The sequence below is a fragment of the Panthera uncia genome, chromosome C2, assembly GCF_023721935.1.
Source record: "Panthera uncia isolate 11264 chromosome C2, Puncia_PCG_1.0, whole genome shotgun sequence".
NCBI classification, from domain to species: Eukaryota; Metazoa; Chordata; class Mammalia; order Carnivora; family Felidae; genus Panthera; species Panthera uncia.
The window spans coordinates 153,169,990-153,194,435 of record NC_064810.1 but is presented as its reverse complement, the minus strand read 5'-3'; the positions used below and the strand labels follow the sequence as shown (position 1 = coordinate 153,194,435).

The 24,446-nt window shown below is 44.6% G+C and overlaps 1 protein-coding gene across 7 annotated transcripts in view; it reads right to left on the bottom strand.

Moving 5' to 3' along the window:
• Positions 1–619: 619 nt before the first annotated feature.
• The window catches only part of CNOT10 (CCR4-NOT transcription complex subunit 10), a 72,131-nt gene continuing 48,304 nt past the window's right edge, over positions 620–24,446 (bottom strand). For 4 of the 7 annotated variants that reach the window (XM_049629062.1, XM_049629057.1, XM_049629061.1 and 1 more), the window contains 6 exons: positions 10,358–10,492; positions 7,310–7,440; positions 6,111–6,146; positions 5,783–5,910; positions 2,241–2,316; positions 620–1,051 (listed from right to left, as the gene is read on the bottom strand). In XM_049629062.1, coding sequence (XP_049485019.1) covers positions 900–1,051; positions 2,241–2,316; positions 5,783–5,910; positions 6,111–6,146; positions 7,310–7,440; positions 10,358–10,492 — 658 coding nt within the window. In that variant the 3' untranslated portion in view covers positions 620–899. The remainder of the gene's footprint in view (positions 1,052–2,240; positions 2,317–5,782; positions 5,911–6,110; positions 6,147–7,309; positions 7,441–10,357; positions 10,493–24,446) is intronic. The other 3 variants (XM_049629059.1, XM_049629058.1, XM_049629060.1) reach the window with 2 other exon arrangements.

The window sequence follows — 24,446 nt, the reverse complement described above, 5'->3', positions numbered from 1 at the left end:
TGGATTGTGTCTCCCCCTCTCTCCCTGCCCCTTCCCCACTCACACTCTCTCTCTTGCTCTCAAAAGTAAACATTAAAAAACTTTTTTTTAAAAATTATTCTTTTAAGTAATGTCTACACCTAACATAGGGCTCAAACTTATAACCCGAGATCAAGAGTCACATGCTCTACGACTGAGCCACCCAGGTGCCCCAGAAAAATGCAATTTTTTAACTTTTCGTTTGCACCTGCACCGGGCTTAGCCATGAACCTGGGGCTCCCTGCTGACAGCCTCCAGAAGCGGGGCCTCTGCCTGAGGGTGCAGGCGGGGTGAACAAAACCAGCGCCCTCAACCGGCTTGCTCTTCATCTCTAATCTTGAAGCAAGTGATTCCTATCAGCCCAGTTGTCTCCTCTGAAGCCAATTTTACTGGCCCCGTGGGTTTCACTATGCATTTTCTGGTCCTTTCAGTCCCAAGGAGGCAGAAAACACATCGGTGTCCCTCCTCTCTGCCCCCAGGCCAGCTGCTGGGTTGGCTGCTCATCTACTGACAGCTGTGGCAGGTTTGAAAGCTTGAGCACTAAACCTCAGGGGCTAAGACAGTCCAACGGCTGCAAGAACAACAAAACTGTACAAGACTCTTCTGGTAAGACCGTGTTTTAATTGCCTATGACACAGATACATCACATAATGGCTCACAGTTTAAGACTAAAGAAGAACAGATGAAAATGAGTTTGTGAACCCTTAATTTTAACTAAGCTTCCTGCAAAAAGAAAACCAGGGGTTAGAATCGTTTCAAAAGCGTGTCTTCAAAACTAGCACCTTTCACCATCTTTCTTTTATTCGTTCTGCCGTGATACAACTGAAAAGGCCTGTAGATACCCCCCGGTCTCAAGTAACAGTTTTCTGAGAGCAAAAATGTCACTTTCTGTGTGCAGTGAAAGCCGGCATTTGGATGGGCTGGACCGGGTGGACAGGCTGGAACACTGGCTTCTTTCTCATCTCAGACAGTGTTTTCACCGCAGGAAGCAGCTGATTCCTTTTGATGATCTGTAAGGCCAGCTGGGTGTTACCTATAAAAACACTTCCCGTTAACGAAGCAGCATAAACACCATCACGCACAAAGCGAGCCATCAGCAGCGTGCAAGGGAGTCAAAGGTGGTCCAGGAGAGCAGCAGTCTGCCGCCGTTGCTGCACCCTGAAGCCACATAACACATCTGTCCCATCCCCTGAAACCGATTTCAGAGACACGGGGTGCGCCCTGGGCAAGAGCCCCACAGTGATTCAAAGACACAGCCCAGCTTGAGAACTGGTCTCCGAAGGTCGACTGCATGGAAGAGGGCTCTGGGACCAGTGGGCCAGCCCTAATCACAGCTTTCAGGAAGCCAAGGCCAGCTGGGTACCAGGCACTTAAATGCTGGCGACAGCTATAAAAAGAAAGGAACCGGGGCGCCTGGGTGGCTCAGTCGGTTGAGCCGCCGACTTCGGCCCAGGTCACGATCTCGCAGTCCGTGAGTTCAAGCCCCGCGTTGGGCTCTGTGCTGACAGCTCAGAGCCTGGAGCCTGTTTCAGATTCTGTGTCTCCCTCTCTCTGACCCTCCCCCATTCATGCTCTGTCTCTCTCTGTCTCAAAAATAAATAAACGTTAAAAAAAAAAAAAAAAAATTAAAAAGAAAGGAAGCATGTAAGGATTCCCACGATCAAAAGGAGACACGACTTAGAACTCTTAGTATGTCTGTTTCTTTAATTTCCTCCACACAGGTCTCCTCTCTGCTTCACGCTGTCTTAGGGCCCGCAGCCGTTCTTCTCAGAAGCCACGTCCTCAAGGGTTGTATGTGCTCAGAGGTATGGCCTGGATTTAGGTTTGGATGATTCTCAGCAAAACTGGCTTCCTGTAAAACTCACTAATGACATCTATGTTCCAAGTGCTACAGTGTACAACTCTTAGCGACTGGAGTCCTGACTCATGTTCTCAATTCATTTGGGCTGCCTAAGAGAAAGGTTAATTAGCAGGGATTAAACCGTAATTAGCTGTCAGAAGCTATGCTTCCCTGCCTTTTCACAGATTCAAAAAAGAAGCAGATATGGCTCACTCACAAGAAGCAGGAATCTGTAAGATACCAAAAGTTCACCGCTAGGAGAACTTGATGGGCAATACGTTCAAGGAAGGCAAAGTTTCAGATTCAAGGAGGTGAAGCAGATACCAAACGCCTGGGGCTCTTTGAAAGGGTCCAGTCCTCGCGAGAGAGAAGACTCACTTACCATTCTGCAGCTCGAGGTAGACCGCCAGTAAGATGGCCTCAGGGGGCACCTCCTTAGGGTGGATCATTGAAGCCGCCTGTGCTCGAAACAAAAAGACCCCCGTGAAAAACCAAAACCAACCGCTCGAGACAAACTCCAAGGAATGCCGACAGGGGAAAAACGAAGCCTACCAATGGCAAGTTCGCAAACTGGTGCAGCTCCTTCTCACAGGAGCTCCCAGGAGCGACTACAGTTCTGCTCTGACATCTGCCCTTGTCCCTACAGATTCAACTGCACATGTAATTTTTAGTTCGATGATTTTCCTTACCTAGGAATTCCTTTTTAAAAATATTTTTTTTAACATTTTATTTATCTTTGAGAGAGAGACAAGAGAGAGAGAGGACAAGTGGGAGAGGGGCAGAGAGAGAGGGAGACACAGAATCCGAAGCAGGTTCCAGGCTCCGAGCCATCAGCCCAGAGCCCGACGCGGGGCTCGAACCCACAGACCGTGAGATCGTGACCTGAGCCGAAGTCGGCCGCTCAACCGACTGAGCCACCCAGGCGCCCCCATCATGAATTCTTAATAGGGGAAACTTTTCTTCCCTCTTGGTTTTTGCCTGCTTGGGGTTTTTCTCCCATGTGTTGACTCTATTTGGTTTTAAGAAGATGTCAGACATTTCTCATTCTACACTCCAGTCACTCACTGGTGCAGGTCTGTTGGTGGCTTTCACTCTAGACATCGTTGCATTTATATTCAAATGTGCATGTCCATTTGTGTTCCTAAGTGACAACTCAGTATCGTAGGCCCCAAGTTCCCAACCTAAGCAGTAAGAATTCAAACTAAAAAGAAAAAGTTGGTGACACGGGGGCACCCGGGTGGCTCAGCTGGTTAAGCATCCGACTCTAGATTTCAGTTCAGGTCATGATGTCATGGTTCACCAGTCTGAGTGCGTGTTGGGCTCTGTGCTGACAGTGTGGAGTCTGCGTGGGATTCTCTCTCTCCCTCTCTCTCTGCCCCTCCACAACACTTGCTCTCGGGGGGGAAAAAAAACCCACCAAAAACTTAGAAACAAGCATACCACTAAGCATTTTCGATGTCCTCATTCTTGAGGACTGAAATAGCACTCTGTCAAAATAATTTAACTATTTAAGCAACACGCTGTCCTTTTCTGGACCTGAGGGTCACATCTCCAGCTAGCAGTTTCTCCCTGACCAGTCCTGAGAAAGGACGCCGGGCTTGCTCTGGGTCAGCCGTGCCGAGACCAGAGGTCTGTTTCCTCAGGCTGGGCCTCTCTGGGCTGCAGCCCTTTCCCCACCCGCACTATCAACTCGTATTTCCCCATCCAGTCTCGGGTGCTCTGGTGCCAGGCTGGTCTGCCTGCTCCCTGATCAGAAAGTGCACTCGTACAGACGCTTCCTGACCAGACAGGAAGTCTTAGTCCGTGCGGCTAAGACACGGACTCATCCTGAGAACCACAGGCGTGCAAACGGCTAACAGTAATGCAAACAGATTTCCCCAAATGCTAGGGAGAGAGGAGAGCGAATGCACCGTGGATACGCAGACAAAAATAGGTTTCTGGGGAACGGAGAGCTTCAGGGAGGTGCCCGCCTCAGTCCTCTCTCTCTCTCAGAATGGAATCGGAGCAGAAAATGGGGAGACAGGACTCGCAGGCCCAGCTGTGGAGATGGGAGACGTCTGGGGGACCAGACGCTTGCACAAGGTCAGCTCCCGGCAGCCCCAGGAGAAATCTCGGGTGAGCAGGGACTCGCACCCAGGGCACACGACCTAAGTTCCTCACGAGTGAAGCAGGGAGGCTTTTGTTCCTCTCACCACCGCCCTGAGGGGCAACCACTCGGTTCAGGAAACAGAGTTCACACTTCCGGGCCAAGCCTCATTCGGGCAAGAGCCTCTTCCCAGCATGCTGTGGGTGCTGCAATGTCCACTTTGCCTCCAGGTGGCTAGTTACCGCAGGTCACTTATCGTTCTCTGCGTGGACTACAGTCTGCAGCTTTCCCGCAGGTACGAGAATTCACAGCAGCAATTTTATGAGACTTGCTGGTGCTGTGCTCACTGGCCGTTCAGCAAGGCTAGTGGTGGGCAGGGAACCTCGGAACCATCTCCGCAGAGCACGGCCCTGCCCTCCCAGGCAGGGCGGGCCTCCCAATTAACACAGGTTCAGGCACTGGATTAACCTAAACCCCAAGGGACCAAAACAACCCCGCCCCTTCAGACCCAGAGCCAGCCCTGACCCATCTGTCTCTCCCGGCGTGGCAGCCGCCGCGGCCACCTGCTGCACGAGAACCTGAGCTAGACTGTGCACGCTGCAGCTTGGATCAAAGGCCCTGTTTGCTCCAGTCACTGGGGTCCATGGGCACTCTCAGAAGGGTTGTTAAATACCCTAGCCCTGCCACTAAGAGCAGTGAGTTTTTCAACTCCTTCCCCGTCAACTTGTGTGACTCAACTGCGAGATGACAGCACACACGTTTCCCTGCATAGTCCCATCACTCAACTTTTCTGATTTGGGATCAGAAGTGCCGACGAGATGCCACTAAGTTAACTAGATATCACTCTTGGCTATTTCTGCACGGTAAGGTTCTTCAATGCTATACACAATATGGTGGACTTCCTAGGAAACTTCCAGGAGCCCACCATTATCTCTGGAGAACAGGTTCAATTTCAACGTCAGTTCCCCCGACAAGCATACAGGGACGTGGGCCCTCTCATGTGCTGCCGGTGAACACACCATTCGGCACAAACTCTCCGTATTTGAAGTCTTAGAAGTCTGCATCCCTCTGACCTTGCAATTGCCTTCTTAGGCAGGGTCGTAGCATGCCTACCTGTTTACTGTCTTATTCCCATGGCTTACTGAGAAATAAGTGCTCAGACACCTGCTGAATGATTATCCTTTTGAGGAATTGCCCCTTTCTGAGTCTGTGACATCCCTCTGGAGCTGCCACTGGTGATACATCCTCCCCTTCTATAGGTAAGGGTCCGTGACTCATCGGGGATGGGCGGGAATCCTAAAGAGGCTCACTCAAAATCTTCCCGGGGCCCTAGTGATGATGCACCATTTCAGCGGCAGGATTCAGGGGTGCATTTCAGGGACAGGCTGCCAGCTCTCTGTCTGAAGTCTCTTGCTTTAGTGCTCCAGCCCCACGGTTCGTACCCTGCCGCCCCATGACCAGTCTCCGCAGCTTCTAGCGCGCCCTTTGACAGCTCTTTTATGCACGTACAAAAGGTCCTTTCACTTAGCAGGTCTCGGATATGTCATCATTTTGCTACACAGAGTTTACAGATGCACGTGTTCGGCTATATGGATGCACCATTACTTAGCTGATCCCTTATTTACATTGGTTTCCAGTCTTCTGAAATTTTAATTATTAAAACTATCAGGAAGAACTCTCCAGTAAGTGCCTAGTTCATTTTCAATAGCTGATCGGTTGTTTACCTTGCAAGGGTATTTTTAAGCTTGGGAAAGTAATATTCTGATTTTTAACAAACTGACCAGAGCCTCAAACTCAGCAACAAGACCCACAGACTGCAAACCTTTTGCTGGCCTCACCTGGTGCAGACACTTTCGAGCCTTGTCGTATTCGCTCCGCAGACAGTAGGCGCTGCCGAGATTGAAAAGCATCACGGTCCTGGCAGAGGTGACGGAACTGGGGTAGCACTGGGGGGCCCGCTTCCCAGCTGGGGAAAAAGAGCGCGGACCGTGCTGAAGAGGCCAGGGCAAGGGCAAGAGCGCCACCCAATCGACCGCCCCAGCGGCTGCGCAGAATAGAGCTCAGCCCTATTTTTAGGCTGACAAATGAAGGACACAGAAGGCTTGAGTCTACATCTTTGGGATGTGAGCCAGGCTACCTTAAGTATTTACGAAACTTCTTACTCACAGGATTCCATTGCTTCATTTTCACCTTTGTCCGATCCTACAAAGACAAGAAAACAAACCTGAGGGGGGTAGGACAACACGGCGTATTTTCTAGAAACCTAGTCTGTTTATGAAATGGAAAAATCCACTCTATCGAAGCAATCTCTCAGTATGTCGTGGGAGGCTCTACTGGAGGGTACCAGCAGGTAGCCCCCTCCCCCCATGCCTGCATAATAATCTTGAATACAATGAATGCCAGTCTTGCTTCCTTAAAAACTTAGCCATGATTTAAAACTACTTTTCCCTGGACTGCTGAATCCCTCCAAAGAGAAAAATACAGTATGAGAATCAAAACGAATCGTTCTAGAGGTGCCTGGGTGGCTCAGTCGGTTAAGTGTTAGATTCTTTTTTTTTTTTTTTTAAATTTTTTAATGTTTATTTATTTCTGAGAGACAGAGAGAGAGAGAGAGAGAGAGAGAGAGAGAGAGAGACAGAGAGCAAGCAGGGGAGGGGGAGAGAGAGAGGGAGACACAGAATCCAAAGCAGGCTCCAGGCCCTGAGCTGTTGGCACAGAGCCCGATGCGGGGCTCAAACTCTTGCACTGAGATCATGACCTGAGCTGAAGTCAAACGCTCAAGCCACTGAGCCAGCCAGGTGCCCCTAAGTGTCAGATTCTTGATAATGCCTCAGGTTGATATCTTGCAGGCTGCAGGATCAAGCCCCGGGGTTGGGCTTTGCCCTGAGCGTGAAGCCTGCTCGGGGTTCTCTCTTCTCTCTGTGCCCGGCTCCCATGCATGCACACACGCTCTCTCAAAATAAATACACACAAACATTTGTTTCAAAACAAAACAAATTTTTCTAATACTACCATGCTTTCAAAAGTGAAAACTGATTTAAAATAGTCTCTCTTTTCTTTTTGGTAAGTAATCTCTACATCCAACACGGGGCTCGAACTCATGACCCCGAGATCAGAGTTGCACGTTCTACCAACTGAGCCAGCCAGGAACCCCTCTATAATGAGCATTTAGACCATATGATAATCAACTCCCAGATCTACCCAGCAAACAATTACTACAAAGTAAGTACAGCCAAATTTGTAGACGGCCAACCTAAAATTTCCTTCCCTTTCCAACTGTGCCCTTCAATTTCCACACATCCTGAGTTACAACAGGAAGGCTGTGGAAATGGTGACCAGTTCTGATCAAATGTGTCCTCACGAACCTTGGTCCTGTTCATTTGAAGAGATGCCCAAGGAAACATCAGTGACATTCTCGGGGTTCAAGTGAGTAATGGCATCAGATATCCTGTCCAGAGAGATGAGGGCTTCTGCAGCATATAAATGGCCCAAAAACCTAAATGAAATAAACAGATCACATACACACAACACCCAGTGTACAACAGGCTTTGGTGTACATATGCTTCATGTATTTCACGTCTATAAATGGATTAATTAAGGGCTAAATTTTATCTCTTTATAAAAGTATCTTAAAATATACAACAATTGTTTATATTAGCTAAGCTGGAACAAATGACATGTGTCAATTAAGAAAGCAGCTGACAACAGGCAAACATACTGTTCTGTTTATGCAGAAAGTAACATCAACATGAAGCTCTGTTTTAGAATGAAGTTCTAAAACAGCAGCTCGGTCGAAGGATGAAGCCATCAGGCTCTGCTGCTGGACGGGTCCAGAGACAGCGGAGGGCCAGACTGGACTGAGACCAGATGTGGGTTGGACCAACTTTACTTCTATTCCAAAGGTTTCCTGCTTTGTCAAATCTATTTTATGCCCACTGACATCAGGACGGATACACATCCTCCTGGCTTACAACAGCCTGCTTCTTCCAGTCCTTTGCTTACAAGATGATTTTTCCCTACGATCACCTGGTTGATTTTTCAAAAATAAAACAGGATTAGATATTTTACACGCTTGCTGAAAATCTTAATGACTTTTTCTACATGAGAACAAAACAAAACTTTTATCGATTTAAAGTTCTCCAAGTTTGGTCCCACGTTTCTATATCCAGTCACTATTCCCACCCCCTCAGAGATGGCTCTTCATCCCACCAGACAGTGTCCTGGGCTGGGCACACCCACTGCTCCCCGGTGGCCTTGCCTTCTTGGGCAAGCCTGGCCTCATCCCCACAAGCCAATATCTACTCCTCTTCTTTTTTTAAAGATTGACTTACTTAGGATTTTATTTGTAAAGTAATCTCTACATCCATGATGGGGCTTGAACTCACAACACCAAGATCAAGAGTTGGAGACTCCACTGACTGAGCCAGTCAGGGGCCCCCCCATATTTTTTAAAAATTTTTTTTACTTACTTAATTTATTTAATCTCTATGCCCAACTCCTTTTAAATGGTTAGCTCAGGTCTCACCTACTATAGCTAGCCTGCCCCAGCTGAATCTGTCCCCATGAATCTCAAGCCCTCAAATTTTAGGCTTTTTTCAATATAATCTTTTTAGGGATTTTTTAATATGCATTAACTACTCAAGAGCTCTTTAATTTTTTATTAAGGAATTTCTTCTAAGTACCAGGAGCTGCAATGACTTTTTACTTTGCTTCTCCACCAAATACTCTAACAGAACGGACAAGTTTTTAAAAAATCAGTAACTTCAATTATATTTTGAAATAAGATAATTTGAAGTTTTTCTTTAGTATCCACAAGCCAGTAATCATTGCAAAACACAAACACATATATCTAAAGAACTAGTTCAAATTGTTTTCTGTGAATTTATTTCAAGACATTTTCCGTTTTTAGCCAAATGCAACGCCTTCGTGACACCCAAAGCCAAGAAACCTTTGACTACGTGTCCAGAAAGCAACAAGGAGTGAGGGGGGTCGAGCTGCTGAGCTGCCAGATGCAGAACGACCTACCTGTCTTTACTGGGAAGACAGACAGCGATCTCGCTGTTCACTAAGAAACCAACACTCAGGAAAGGAGAGTTAAGAGAATCAAAAAAGAAATGACCAGACATGACTTGGCCAATCCCCTGAAAGTTGATAAATGAACTTAGAAACCGTCCAACAGAGGGCACGAACCTACTTGGGATTTATCTGAGAATAGGGACCACAATGTCAACCCAAGAATTTTAAGAAGCAGTGAGGACTTGGGTTTCATTTCTGTTGAAAAGAAAAACAGAACACCGCTCTGGCTCTCGCACTGGCCGAGCGCGTCACAGCCACAGCCTGAGCGCTGGATTGTGGCGATGGCTGTGGCAGCCGACCCGGCTGGCTGGGACTTCGCTGGGGCTTCACGGAGCTGGGCGACGGAGCCTCCCCTCAGAGGGAGCCCGCCTGCCTCCAGCTGGAACTCAGGCTCCCTCCCGGCCTGGACGCTGGATGAGGTTTTCTTGCAGAAGGGCAGCTGTCTTAGGTCTGAATTGTGGGAGTCTCTTACCTCACCGGATGCTCTTTTTTTTTTTTTTTTTTTTGAAATACAAACGTGTGTTTGGGGAACACTGGCCTGAAACAGCCTTAATCGATGTTAATTTTAGATGCTTGTATACAGTAATGCGTTTTCTTGAAGACAAAAATAATTAAACGTTAGCAGAATTATCCCTCAGAGTCCGATCTCACAATTCTAAGCACTGCACATTATAAACAAGACCACTAAAACCAAGAGTAAGTCATTCTATTTTGGAGACCATAAGTATTCACCCACAGGATGAAGGAGAAAAACAACTTTCCTAATGGTATGCAGAGTATTTGTGGCTTTGAGTAAAAGCCGCATACAAAGATTCAGAGGGCGCCGCCGCTTCTCATTCAATTTCCATAAAAGGAAAGATGTGCTTTAGCAAATGTTAGAATGACAATGACACTACTAGTGAGGAGGCCTCTGCGGAGTCTGAATAAAACTCCTGTACTCAGAATGCTTGTCGGCCCCTTTAAACCGCAGTCCTTGCATCAGATTTATCCCGTTGAAGAAACTCCACTCCTTGTCGTGTGGGACTTCTCCCTGAGGACTCCCTTTATCTTGGGGACCAATATGTGGACACGCGCCCCAGACAGGCCCAGCAGCGGACAGGAGACACTGAACAGTTCCCATTTCCTCACGCCCCGTCCAGCAAACGCTATCGCTGTTAATCCTTGAGGTCCAAGGGAAAAGAGCCTCACACGGAATTACCAAATTAATGCTTCAATCGGTTGCCTTGTCTAGATAATCTACATCCCACCGAGGGGGCAAAAAGCAGCAATATGCACCAAAAACTAACGAAAACCCCCACACAAAACAGACCCGGACGCACAGGGCAAGCCACACTTACTTAAGGGATCCTGACAGCTTGGGCTGCTGAAGAAGTTTATCTGCGTGATTCAAAGCCATAAGGTTATCACCTAACGCCAGAGCCACGTAAGCACTGCAGGCAAGTATGGAGCATCTGGAACACAAAAGGGAAGGGCTGAAAACCTGAGCTACAAAATTGACAACAGCTGTGTTTGTTATTCAATAGGAAAGAAGGCCCTGATTATAGCTGCGACAATCTGGAAAGGAGGAAGCCACGGTTAAGCGTTAGGATGAAGGAGAAACTACCATCTAAGGCACGCTGTGCTGCCATTTACCTAAATCATCTTTAGCTTCCATCCGGCTGACTCCCATCTCTAACAAAATGACCAAAAGAGTTACAGTATACGTTTTGCCTGTCAAAAAAAGAATGCAGTTACGGGCCTAGTGAACTTACTTCCCACAGAACATTTAACATCCTGGAAATACAGTTACAGAAGCAGATCTTATTTTTTCAAACCCATTTCCTGAAGAAATACAATCAAGTTACTAACAAATCCACTTAGCTTCCTGTAAAGTGTTCCTCTCTGAACCCGTTAAGAAGTCTATAGTTCTCCCTAAGCAACGGTATCAAGACTAACTAAAAGAATTCCATTCACCTACACACTATGTGAACATTCAAGAGAGAAAGCAGGCTGAATTCAAAGCTACGTGTGAACATAAGAAAATTCAGGTTACGTTGATTTTGCTAAGTTGGGCTGGAAAGCTAAATTTCCATTCGGTTTTCTACTTAACGGGCAGCTCATTTACAGCAGGTCTAGCCAAGGACTTGGCACTAATAGATCACTTGAATGTTAAACAACCGCTCTAAAAAGCGATCTTAAAATAAACCCCTGTCAAGTAGAAATGAGGTCTGAATGGCCAGCCACAAGGGAACCAACGAAGATACAGGGTTTTGAGCTATGTTTACAAATTACAGTACATATGTGTATCATTAAGTGCATTTGGGTTGTGATTTCAGTCTAAGCAAAATGGAACCACTGCATCACCGCAGTTTTCTAGTAATCTGAAATCCTCTGACTAGAAACGGCCCTTCTGAAAGCACAGTGGGGCAAATCCAGAAGCGACCTGCTGTTTCCGCTTCACTGGATGACTCCTGGTTTCTGGAACCTTGGAAACTTGTCCACTGAAGGCAAAGTGCTCCCTCAGCATCGAAGAACACAGAAAGGTAGACTGGTCCCAGAGGAAACACAAGGAAATGGACATTTACGGCCTTAAGCCACAGTGGCAGGGCTGAAAGGGTGCCTAATGCGGTCCCTTGTTTTATGAAGGTGGAAACTGAAATCCAAAGTCATTAAATATATTCCCTAGCTTAGAGTGTGTGTGACTTGAGTCGGGACTAATATTGATCCCCAATTCACCGCCCTTCCCATCTGATCACAGTGGTACTCTATCAGTTCACAGGACAGCCTACAGATAAAACAGAAAGGAAGGATTATGTTACGATTTTTCTAATGCATGTATACCTATGCACACATAGGTACTCAAACTCGTCTTTTTAAAAGGGAAGAAAACAGGGGTGCCTGGCTGGCTCAGTCAGTAGAGCATGTGACTCTTGATCTCGGGGCTGTGAATTCAAGCCCCACGTTGGGCATGGAGCCTACTTAAAAAAATAAATAAATAAAATAAAATAATAAAATATAAATAAAATAAAATGGAAGCAACCAATGTACTCCAAACATCAGAAGTTTCAATTTTCTAACTGAACTCCTAATTGAAAATCTGAACCCTGTTCACAGAAAAGAGCAAAAGCAGGCAAGGAGTGTCATTCTCAAAGGGATATGTCAGTGTTTCCAGGAGCTGTCTCGACCAGCCAGGCTGCTCTGTGGCCACAGCCCCTGGGCAACATCCCCTTCCTCATGGGCCCAGAGGAGGGAGACCTTGGCTAGTTCTCTCCCCTGTGCAGAAGCTCCTCACTGCCTAGCTCTGTCCTGAGATTAAGGGGGACTTAATTTCCTCTTTTGGCTTATTTGTAGTTTTTACTTTATTGTTTTTTAAAAATTTGCCGTGAGAAAATTTTGCTTTAGGTTTGTTTATTTTGAGAGAGAGCACAAGTGGTGGGGGGGATGGCAGAGAGAGAGAGACAGAGAGAGAGGGGGGAGAGAGAGGGAGGGAGAGAATATCCCAAGCAGGCTCGGCGTTGCCAGCACCGAGAGCCAGAACTCACAAAACCGGGAGATCACGACCTGAGACGAAGCCAAGAGTCAAGACGCCTCACTGACTGAGCCACCCAGGCGCCCTGTAGTTTCCATTTTAAAATGGCAATGAATACCCATTCACTAGCCAGGTACGTATGTACTGCTGATGAAGACAAACGACTGTTAAGGCCTGAGTCTCCATCTCCAGAGGCCCAAGGCCTCCCATGGGCTTAGGGCCTATACGAATGACCATCACAAAATTTCATGTCCATTTTCATTCATGACTTGGCCGAAGGTCAGGGCAAAACATAAGCTCCTTAAAAGCAGAAGCCCACTATCTTTTGTCTCCTGCCCACAGACTATCGCAACTCCTCAGCATCTGTGCAGGCGGTGGCTAACAGGTGAGGCCACGGCTTTCAGTGTTTTTTCTGACTCAGGCACCCAGACCTCTACCTGTCCTGCTGGGAGGCTGCCTCGAGGACAAAGCTCCCTCAGACAGGGGAATGTCCCGCAAGCTGTGGGGCCTGGCGTCCGGGACGGCCACACCTTGGGGCTGGCTTGCTGGGAAAAGCCTGCCCCAGCCTCTCCGGACAGTGGGGGGCTATTACTGCTCCAGCCCCCTGTCAAGCCCACTTTGGGTCCAGAAATCAGTCATGTAAGATTGCAGCAGGTTCCTGTTGCATGTACCAGGTACAATGTGGTTTCCTCAACTTTTACCTCTTCTCCCACAAGGTATCGTGTCAAATCACAACAACGATCTCTCTTGTCAAAAATACTCATGTATGTGAACGTGGAACTCTGTGGGCTGGCATTCTGATCAAGAGCTGTCAGGACTAAGCAAGCATCACTGCACGAAACTCAAGCCAACATTTATGGCTCCTCTTTCCTCGGTGCCTCACAATCTGCCCCAGCTTCTCATCCTCCTCCTTTCATCCTCCTTTGCCTCTTAGGAGTCAACACTCCACTGTGCGTAATTCCTGCAGGGCTCGAACACTGCAAACACACACAGCTCGGTCTACCAAGCCCCTGGAGAACTCACTTTACTTTTGAGAGCTGCTACTTAAAATACCGAGCCCCCCCCCCCCCCCACCCCTACCCCACTGCTTCCTCGAGTCACTGTCCAATCTGCTTTACCAAGCACTCAGTGGATCTGACAGGTCACCAGACTGGAAGAACTATACCTCAAGGGAAGAGACACAGAGCTTCTCCCGGCCCCTCTCCCCCTCCCATGGAGGGTCTGTCACAACCCCACATTCTCTCCTCTGCATGCTGGAGGAGCTCGCTCTGGGTCCACAGACCGCCAACCCTCGGAAAGGAGAGAACAAAAAAGACAAGAAAAGAGAAAGGAAAGAAATGGGGGTGAGGACTTTCCTTAAAGCACCAAGCCATGTAAGACTGGGCATCAAAATCTGCCAAGCCACACACTCTGTAAGTTAAATGAATGTAAAACAAATGTCTGAAATAGTTTAACCCTTATTAAGAGAGGCTAAAATGGGGGTAAACTTACTCACCATTTGTCAAAGGAAAATACATTTACAAAGCAATCTCATAGCGAACATTGTTTGAAAAATTGGCCCCAAAAAATCCAATGAAGAGGGGCGCCTGGGTGGCTCAGCTGGTTGAACGTCTGACTCTTGATTTCAGCTCAGGTCACGATTTCACGGTTTGTGGGCTCGAGTCCTGCATCAGGCTCTGCACTGACAGCGCGGAGCCTGCTTGGGATTCTACCTCCCTCTCTCTCTGCTCCTCTACTGCCCGTGCTTGCTCTCTCTCAAAAACACATAGACAAACATTAAACACACAAAAAATCCAACACAGAATTTCTTCTGGGTCACCTTGGGTGGCTCAGTCGGTTGAGTGTCCAACTTTTTTTTTTTTTTTTTTTAATTTTTTTTAACGTTTATTATTTTTGAGAGAGTGAGAGCCAGAGAGCAAGCAGGGAAGGGGCAGAGACAGAGGGAGATAGAGAATCGGAAGCAGGCTCCAGGCTCTGAGCTGCCAGCACAGAGCCCAAGGCGGGGCTTGAACTCACAGACCACGAGATCATGACCTGAGCTGAAGTCGGCCACTTACCCGACTGAGCCACCCAGGGGCCCCAAGTCCAACTTTGACTTAGCTCATGATCTCACGGTTCGTGAGTTCGAGACCTGCATCGGGCTCTGTCAGCACAGTGCCAGCTTCGGATCCTCTGACCCCACCCTCTGCCCCTTCCCGGCTTGCATATACTCTTTTTCTCAAAAATAAACAAACATTAAAAAAAAAAATACAAACGGGAGCACCTGGGTGGCTCAGTCGGTTAAGCGTCCGACTTCGGCTCAGGTCATGATCTTGCGGTCTGTGAGTTCGAGCCCCGCGTCGGGCTCTGTGCTGACGGCTCGGAGCCTGGAGCCTGCTTTGGATTCTGTGTCTCCCTCTCCCTCTGCCCCTCCCCAACTTGTGCTCTGTCTCACTCTGTCTCTCAAAAATAAATAAATGTTAAAAAAATAAAATAAAAAAGGATTTCTTCCAAGCTGATTATGGTACTAGATTTTATAATTAAAAAAAAAAAAAAAAAATAATGAGGGCGCCTGGATGGCTCAGTTGGTAGGTCACACAACTCTTGATCTTGGGGTCATGAGTTCTTTGCCCGACTGTGCGTATGGAGCCTACTTAAAAAGAAAATCTTTCAAACTATTTCCATGTATTTACAATAATCTCCAAAATGTTAAACTTGTCAACTCTCAAATCTTAAGAAAATTTAAGAGTTAAATAAGTTTTTCATGTCATGTCTTCCATAAACATTTTGCTTTCTAATAACAGTTTTCTGCAAAAAAGCTTACTCACACACCCTAATCCAAAACAAACGAAGCCCAGCACAAAGAAACTGAAAAAGGGTTTTTGCAAGCAAATCTACCATGCCAAAGGACCCAGTCCTAGCCTAGGCAGCAAATAAAATTCCTGAAGCCACAGACACAGCATTTTATACTCAGGACCTGAAGACCACCCAACCCCGTTCGCTTACTTGACAAAAAAGAAAAGTAAGGCCTAGAGGGGTTAAATGATTTGGTAAATGGCTGCGGTGGCCCTATGGGGCTTCCACAGAATGGCAGACGACTGAAGAATTATCCGAACCCTGCCAATACGAACACTGCTGATAATGTGAAAGAAATGTCACACACGCATGTTCCTTCTTTGGTAGAATTGAGTCTAAATGGACACATTTCAGTAAGGACCACATACTTGGTTGTAAAAGCAACAAGAGGTTCAAAAGATTATTAGCCATAATTCCATTTTAGGTAGGTCTCATGAGCTATAACATAGCCACCAGACTAAAACTGAAAACAAATAGGATTCTTTTTTTGTTTGTTTATTTATTTATTGTGAGAGAAAGAGAGAGTGTACAAGTAGGAGGGAGAGAGAGAGAGAGAGAGAGAGAGAGAGAGAGAGAGAGAGAGAGGGAGGGAGGGAGGGAGGGAGGGAGAGAGAATCCCAAGCAGGCTCCATACAGTCAACATGGAGTCCAATGCGGGCTTGAACCCACGAACCCGGAGACCACGACCTGAGCCAAAGTCAGATGCTTAACCGACTGAGCCATCTAAGCACCCCAAAATAGGATTACGTACACTAGAACTGTCTGTAATATTTATGTTATTAAGCATTTGTTTGATTCATCTTTTTCCCATAAAAACTGGGTCTTAAGAGGTCCCTTTTAACTGAATGGGAAATCACTCACTTAGTATCAGAGTCTAAATGAACTCATTAAAGTTCCTTAATTTATACTTGTTAAATAACTGGGCTTAATTAAATTTGATCTGAGCACTTTCTTTTTATCCATTTTTATAGTTTCTTAAAAAAAAAGACAAATTGAAATTTCACTTTTATTTTGTATGCTGTAATTAAAATTTTCTCATACAGACATTTCCCATGTGGGCCCCCAAATTATTTCCTATTATTTTTCAGTTCTGTTACACTTTTTTCCCCAAGTTCTAGACAGATTCCATTTCAGTTTCAGAAATTAAAGGTTCAACTAATATCACAATCTCAGAATGAATAACAAAGATGCCCTATTAAATGCAGACTCAGTACATACCCAAGACTGCTATTAAACCACTAAGCAATAATGAAATGTTAATATGTGACTGATCATATGAACTTACTTCTTTACTCTTAGTAAGATATTAGTATGCAAAAGAATTAAGCTGAGACCTTACCTCTTATCATATGTAAGTTAACTCAAAATGGATCAAAGACCTAAATGTAACAGCCAAAACTATAAAAGTCTTAGAGGAAAACATAGGGGTAAACCAACATGACCTTGGACTTGGTAAAGGATTCTGAGATATGACACAGAAAGCATGATCAAAGGAAAAAAAAATAGGTAAGTTGAATATCATTGAAATGAAAAACTTTTACCTCAGTTCCATTTTTTTTTTAACCTCAATTAAAATGAAAAACTTTTGTGATTCAAACGCTACTTTCAAAAAAGTGAGAAGACAACCCACAGAATGGGAAAAAATATTTGTAAATCACGTATCTGATAAGGGTCTTGTGTCTGAAATACGTAAAGAACTCTTACAAGTCAACAATGAAAGGGTGATAACCCAGTTACAAAACGGGCAAAGGATCTGCATGAACATTTCTCCCAGGAAGATACACAAATGCCCAACGAGCACATGACAAGAAGCTCAACATCATTCGTCTTCACGGAAAGGCAAACCTCACCCACCGCGAGACGCCAGTTCACACCCACTACAAGGTGCAATCCAACTGCGGGCAAATCACAAGTGCTGGTGAGGATGTGAACAAAGTGGAATCCTCACATTCTGTTGGTGGGATCATAAAATGGTACGACCCTTCTGGGAAACAGTCTGGCAATTCCGCAAATGAGAAACAGAATTACTACGTGACCTGGCAATTCCGCTTCTAGGTAAATATCCAAGAAAGGTAAAAACATACGCCTACGCAGAAACTTGTACACAAATGCAGGTAGCAGCATTATTCACAATAGCTTTAAGACAGATAATGCAGGGGTGCCTGGCTGGCTCAGTTGCTAGAGCACATGACTCTTGATCTCAGGGTTTTAAGTTTGAGCCCCACGTTGGGTGCGGAGATTACTCAAAAATAAAGAAATAAAAAAAATCTTAAAGACAGACAGATAATCCAAATGTCTTCCAATGGATGAATGGATAAATAAGGTATATCCATATGATGAAATATTATTCAGCAATAAAAAGGACTATGGTACATGCTACGACTTGGATAAACCCTGAAAACATTATCCTAAGTGAAAGAAGCCAGTCATAAAGGCCCACATATTACTTTGATTCCACTCATATGAATGTCCAGAACAGAAAAACCCATAGAGTTAGAAGGTACATTAATGAGGGCTGGGGGGCAGACTGGGGGCAGAGGAAGGACAGTGAAAAGGGTGCCTGGTTTCTTTCTGAGGTGCTAAAGTGTTTTAAAAGTGACTGTCGTGATGGTTGCACAACTCTGTGAATATACTAAAAACCACTGGATTGTAAATTTTAAAAGGGCAAATTGTATGATTTTTGAGTTATATCTCAATAAATCCATTTTTAAAACGTAAGGTAAAGGGCACCTGGGTGGCTCAGTCAGTTAAACATCTGACTCGATCTCGGCTCAGGTCACAACTGGGCTCTATGCTGACAGTGTGGAGCCTACTTGGGACTCTCTCTCCCTCTCTCTCTGCCTCTCTCAAAATAAACAAACTTAACAAAAATGAAAAAAAAAAACCATAATGTATCAGTAGACAGTAAATGTTTGGCTGTTTTGTTTTTTGTTTTAAATTAGAAAGATTAAAAGAAAAGAATGCCTTTATAACTAATTGTTTACAAGAAAATCATGATCTCTCAAATGCATGTGGAAACATTAATATTTCAATCAAAGCAGAGAGCCAAAATATCAATCCTGCACAACTGTCTTCATTCTAAGATTCATCTGGACATTAGGCCTTTTAAAGACAAAAATGTCAGACTTTAAGCTGTATTACAAAGCTGTAATCATCAAGACAGGATGGTACTGGCACAAGAACAGACACTCGGATGGATGGAACAGAACAGAGAACCCAGAAATGGACCCACAAACACATGGCCAACGAATCTTTGACAAAGCAGGAAAGAATATCCAATGGAATAAAGACAGTCTCTTCAGCAAGTGGTGCTGGGAAAACCTGACAGCGACACGCAGAAAAATGAACCTGGACCACTTTCTTACACCAGACACAAAAATAAACTCAAAATGGATGAATGACCTAAATGTAAGACAGGAAGCCATCAAAATCCTAGAGGAGAAAGCAGGCAAAAACCTCTCTGATCTTGGCCGCAGCAACTTCTTACTCAACACGTCTCCGGAGGCAAGGGAAACCAAAGCAAAAATGAACTACTGGGACCTCATCAAAATTAAAAGCTTCTGCACAGCGAAGGAAACAACCAGCAAAAATAAAAGGCAACTGACGGAATGGGAGAAGACATTTGCAAATGACATATCAGATAAAGGGTTAGTATCCAAAATCAAACTTATCAAACTCAACACCCAAAAAACAAATAATCCAGTGAAGAAATGGGCAAAAGACGTGAATAGACACTTCTCCAAAGAAGACATCCAGATGGCCAACTGACACATGAAAAAATGCTCAACATCACTCATCATCAGGGAAATAGAAATCAAAACCACAATGAGATACCACCTCACACCTGTCAGAATGGCTAACAATACCTCAGGCACCAACAGATGTTGGCGAGGATGCGGACAAAGAGGATCTCTTTTGCATTGTTGGTGGAAATGCAAGCTGGTGCAGCCACTCTGGAAAACAGTATGGAGGGAGGTTCCTCAAAAAATTAAAAATAGAACTACCCTACGACCCAGCAATTGTACTACTAGGTATTTATCCAGGGGATCCAGGTGTGCTGTTTCGAAGGGGCACATGCACCCCCATGTTTATAGCAGCACTATCCACAACAGCCAAAGTATGGAAAGAGCCCAGATGTCCATTGACGGATGAATGGATAAAGAAGATGTGGTATATACACACAATGGACTATTACTCGGCAACCAAAAAGAATGAAATCTCACCATTTGCAACTATGTGGATGGAACTGGAGGGTATTATGCTAAGTGAAATTAGTCAGTCAGAGAAAGACAAAAATCATACGACTTCATTCATACGAGGACTTTAGGAGACAAAACAGATGGACATTAAGGGAAGGGGAAAAAATAACATAAAAACAGGGATGGGGACAAAACATAAGAGAATCTTAATATGGAGAACAAATGGAGGGTTAATGGAAGGGTTGTGGGAAAGGGATGGGCTAAATGGGTTAAGAGGCATTAAGGAATCTACTCCTAAAATCATTGTTGCACTATATGCTAACTAACTTGGATGTAAATTTAAAAAAAAGAAAAAAATGTTTCTGAGATATTCAGCTAAAATAAACAGCACGTGAGGAAGCTGGCATAGAAACAGTATTACATATTTGTGAAAACCATGTGCGAACAAATATAAACACTTCAAACACAGTTCCGCAACCTCAGAGCAGCACTGTCCAACAGAAATGTAATTGGAGCAGGGAATATACTTTTAAATTTTCTAATAGAGGGGCGCCTGGGTGGCTCAGTCGGTGAAGCATCCGACTTCGGCTCAGGTCATGATCTCACGGTCCGTGAGTTCGAGCCCCACGTCGGGCTCTGTGCTGACAGCTCAGAGCCTGGAGCCTGCTTCAGATTCTGGATCTCCCTCTCTCTCTGACCCTCCCCCATTCATGCTCTGTGTCTCTCTGTCTCAAAAATAAATAAACATTAAAAAAAAAATTTAAAAAAAAATAGGTAAATTTTCTAATAGAAACATTAAAGAAGGTAGAAGAAACAGGTGAAATTAGTTTTAACATATTTAAAATAACCCAATATACATAAAATATCATTTCAACATGTAATGTAAAAAAAGTTGCTGACACATTTTACGCAGTGTTGGCAGTGAGTTTCGAAACCCCTGGCATCACACATTAAACAGTGCGCCTTCCACGTGCTTGGTAGAGATGTGGTAGTGGCTGTGCCACTCCGTAGCACAACCGTAGGGTCTACGGAGTACGTGGCAAGAATTCTCTTTTCGTTAAGAAACCGAGCTTTCCATGACATGCCAGAAAGCGGAACGGACCAGGTATGAATCGTTACTGGTTATATTTCCCAACATAATATATGTAGAATTGTATTACTTTTTGCAAAATTTCAAAATACCTTAACGTTTTAGTTTTTTTTTCAGTCATCTCTACCCCCCAATGTGGGGCTTGAACTCAGAACCCCAAGATGAAAGTCACATGCTCTACTGACTTAACCACCCATGTGCCCCAAAACCTTAAAATTTTAGGAGAGATTAATTTATATACACCAAAATGCATAACTTCAAGGGTACAATTTGATTTGTTTGGATATATACATGTAACCACTAGCCCAATTAAGATACAGACATTTCTATCACCCCAGAAAGATCCTTCTAGTCAATTCTGCCCCACCACTGCTGCAATTTCTATCAACCTAAATTTGTTTTGCATAGTTTTTGCCTGGCATAGAATGGCATAAATGGAACCATACAGCATGTACTTTGCACTGCATGAGAAGAAAAACAACGGTTTTTAAAAAAAATTTTAATGTTTATTTTTGAGAGAGAGAGAGAGAGAGAGAGAGAGAGAGAGAGATGCAGAGAGAGAGGCAGACACAGAATCGGAAGCAGGCTCCAGGCTCTGAGCTGTCAGCACAGAGCCCAAGGCAGAGCCTGAACCCACAAATCACAAGATCATGACTTCAGCTGAACACTTAAGCAACTGAGCCACCCAGGCGCCGCAGAAACACAGAATGTTTTGAGATTCATTCATATTGACTTAAGTATCAATAATTTGTTGTTGATGTTTTGAGAGGAGAGAGAGAGAAAGCGAGCGGGCGCGCAAGAGTGGGGGAGAGGGACAGAGGGAGAAAGAGAATCTCAAGCAGGTTCCACGCTCAGCACGGAGCCTGACGCAGAACTCAATCCCACAGCCTTGGGATCATGACCTGAGCTGAAATCAAGAGGCAGACATGGGTGTCGGGGTGGCTCAGAAGGTTGAGCATCTGACTCTTGGTTTCGCCTCAGGTCATGATCTCCCGGGTCAGGAGATCAAGGCCCACACCGGACTCTGTGCTGCCGGCAGAGAGCCTGTGTGGAACTCTCTCTTTGCCCCTCCCCTGCTCGCACACATGAGGGTTCTCTTTCTCTCTCAAAATAAATAGACTTTCAAAAATAAACACATAAAAAAAGAGTTCGATGCTTAACCACACGAGCCACCCAGACACCCCATTAATTTGTTGTTTTTTACAGCTGAGTAGTATAAAGTGGATTGCAATGTAGTTACCCATTCTCCTACTGATGGTTATCTGCACTATCCCTAGTTTTTGTCTGTCATGAGTAAAGCTGCTATTACTCATTGTGCAGACAAGCTTCTATTTCCCTTGGGTAAGTACCTAGAAGTAGAGTCACCTTTTATTTGAAAATGTTGTCACCGCATTTATTTAATTTAAGGCTGTAGAACGTGTGTATGCTTTCTTAACTGAATGAAACGGATGGCTTTGCAGAGCTCTGACAGATTCAGGAACTGAACAATATTCTAACAGTGTTCATCAGAGCTTCCCAATTCAACTGCCTCGTTAATTTCTGACACATTTTCCCGATTTGGGGCAAATCTGTTTTAACTGAGAGAATATTTTTCTGAAAACTATCTTAATTCTAATACAGAATCTCACAATTCCTTCAAAACATATCTGTCTGAAACTTGGTTAGAATGAGTATCTTTTGGAACCCATCTTCATTTATATAGAAATAAAAAAACAAGAAAGTACTCGAGAGGCTGTGAACCCATACTATAAGAAGCAGCCATTAGAACACTCATGATAATTTACTGCATATTAGTTATGCTGAAAATAGGAAATGAGGTTTTACATTGGTGTCTTGGGTATTACAGAGCACAAGGGGTCAAATAGAATAGTCCATAAAAACTAAAGTATACACTAGTCACACACTTTCCAATCACATAAAAGAATGCAGGTCAGAAGTGGATGAAATCTCTAAGAATTCCATGGTCTTAACAGCAAACCAATGTGCTCAGTGCCCTTCCTTCCACAGAGGACAGCTGGCCCCTGCCACGGAACTGCCCTTTAGCACGCCCAACTGCATTAGGAGCCTTTATAGCTTGGGAAATTACCCACAAATCTTTCACAACTCCTTCCCTGCACCATTTGTCTCCACATTACCATCACTACTATGCTGCACAGCAGTTCTTTTTATGAAATCTACCCTAAGGCTCCTTCCATCTTGTCCCACTTCCTTTCTCCCGTCTGCTCCATGAAAAAAAAGGTTAACAGATTCGCGCAAACCCATCTTTACCTCCCTTTATGATGACGGAATTCCCCATGGAGGCCCTCTGCCCCTTTCCACAAAGATAGGGAAGTAACGTTCTTTTCTCTAGAAATCACCAGTCCTCCCACCAGGACACGTGGAAAGCCAAGAGCTGTGCCACGAGAGGTACAAAACTCTGAGAGGAAGTAGAACACCCGCACGTACCCTTCTCTTTAATGCCACTTTAAGAATGCCAGATTAATTTACACAGCTCTGCAGCCGTTCGACCATTATGGAATAAAATACTTGTTAACCGCATGCATAAGACAACCCTAAGATTAACACAACACTCAAATAAATTTGTAAAAATTAAACCTAAAAACTGCTTAAATGCTCTCTTCATTAAAGATTCTCCTTAAGAACTGTGTCCAGTGATACTTAACTGCAGCATTATCTGTAACATCAAAGACTGAAAACACTATCAACAGCTAAAAAGAATGATACATGTCATATCCATAGAATGTAATTTTATGCCCCTATTATAAAGAGTGAAACACAGGTCTGTCCCAACACAGAGCAATCTCTAAAGATACACTGTCGAATGGGAAAGGCAGGGTACAGAACAAGATGGACACTATAACAAGTGTTAGTGTGCAAAATGCCATAGGAATGCCTGGGTGGCTCGGTCGGTTAAGCGCTGGACTTCGGATTTTGGCTCAGACTGTGATCTCACAGGTCATGAGAGCAAGAAGCCTGCCGGGGATTCTCCCTCTCTCTCTCTCTGCCCTCCTCGACTCATGTGCATGCATGCAAGTGCACACACTCTCTCTCTCTCGAAATAAATGAAATAAAACTTAAAAAATCCCATATATCCATTTGCTGACATATGACTGAGAAATCTCACTGGAAGGACATAAAAGAAACCAGTCACTGGTCATCCCTCTGTTAGATCTTGGAAACAGAGGGCTGTGATGGGTCAAATTTTACTTTACACTATGTCATTTTTTTTTCTTTTTAATACTTTACTTACCCCGATGTGGGGGCTTGAACTCATGACCCTGCGGATCAAGAGTCCACGTTCTTCCAAATAAGCCAGCCAGGCACCCCGACACCACATCACACTTTGTACTGAGATTTTTACCATACAAAATAACCTATGAAAACTAAATGAACCCTTAGATAAACATGAAATACAGGTGGCTCCATAGAGACATCTCTAGAAGACAGTAAGCAGTAATACCGGGGGAAAACAGTGTATTTTCTGGCAATAAAGCACTTTCCCAAATATTGTCCTGGCTGAACATTACAATCCACCTCTTCCCTACCAGCTCACTTTATACCAAATACAGTTTAGCTTTACAGAACCTGCTTTGTTTTTACACATTTCTACTCAGGACAAAAATCTAGCACAAGTGAGTTTTAGTTATACTGTTGGAATTTGACTGCTTTTAAAAAATTCAATTTTAATGTATTCAATGGCAACCTTCTTCTGATATTTTGTTTTTGTTACAGTACTTTTATTTTCTTGCTGTCTTATCACTACAAGAGAATTCAAGAAATTTTACTCTAAAGAT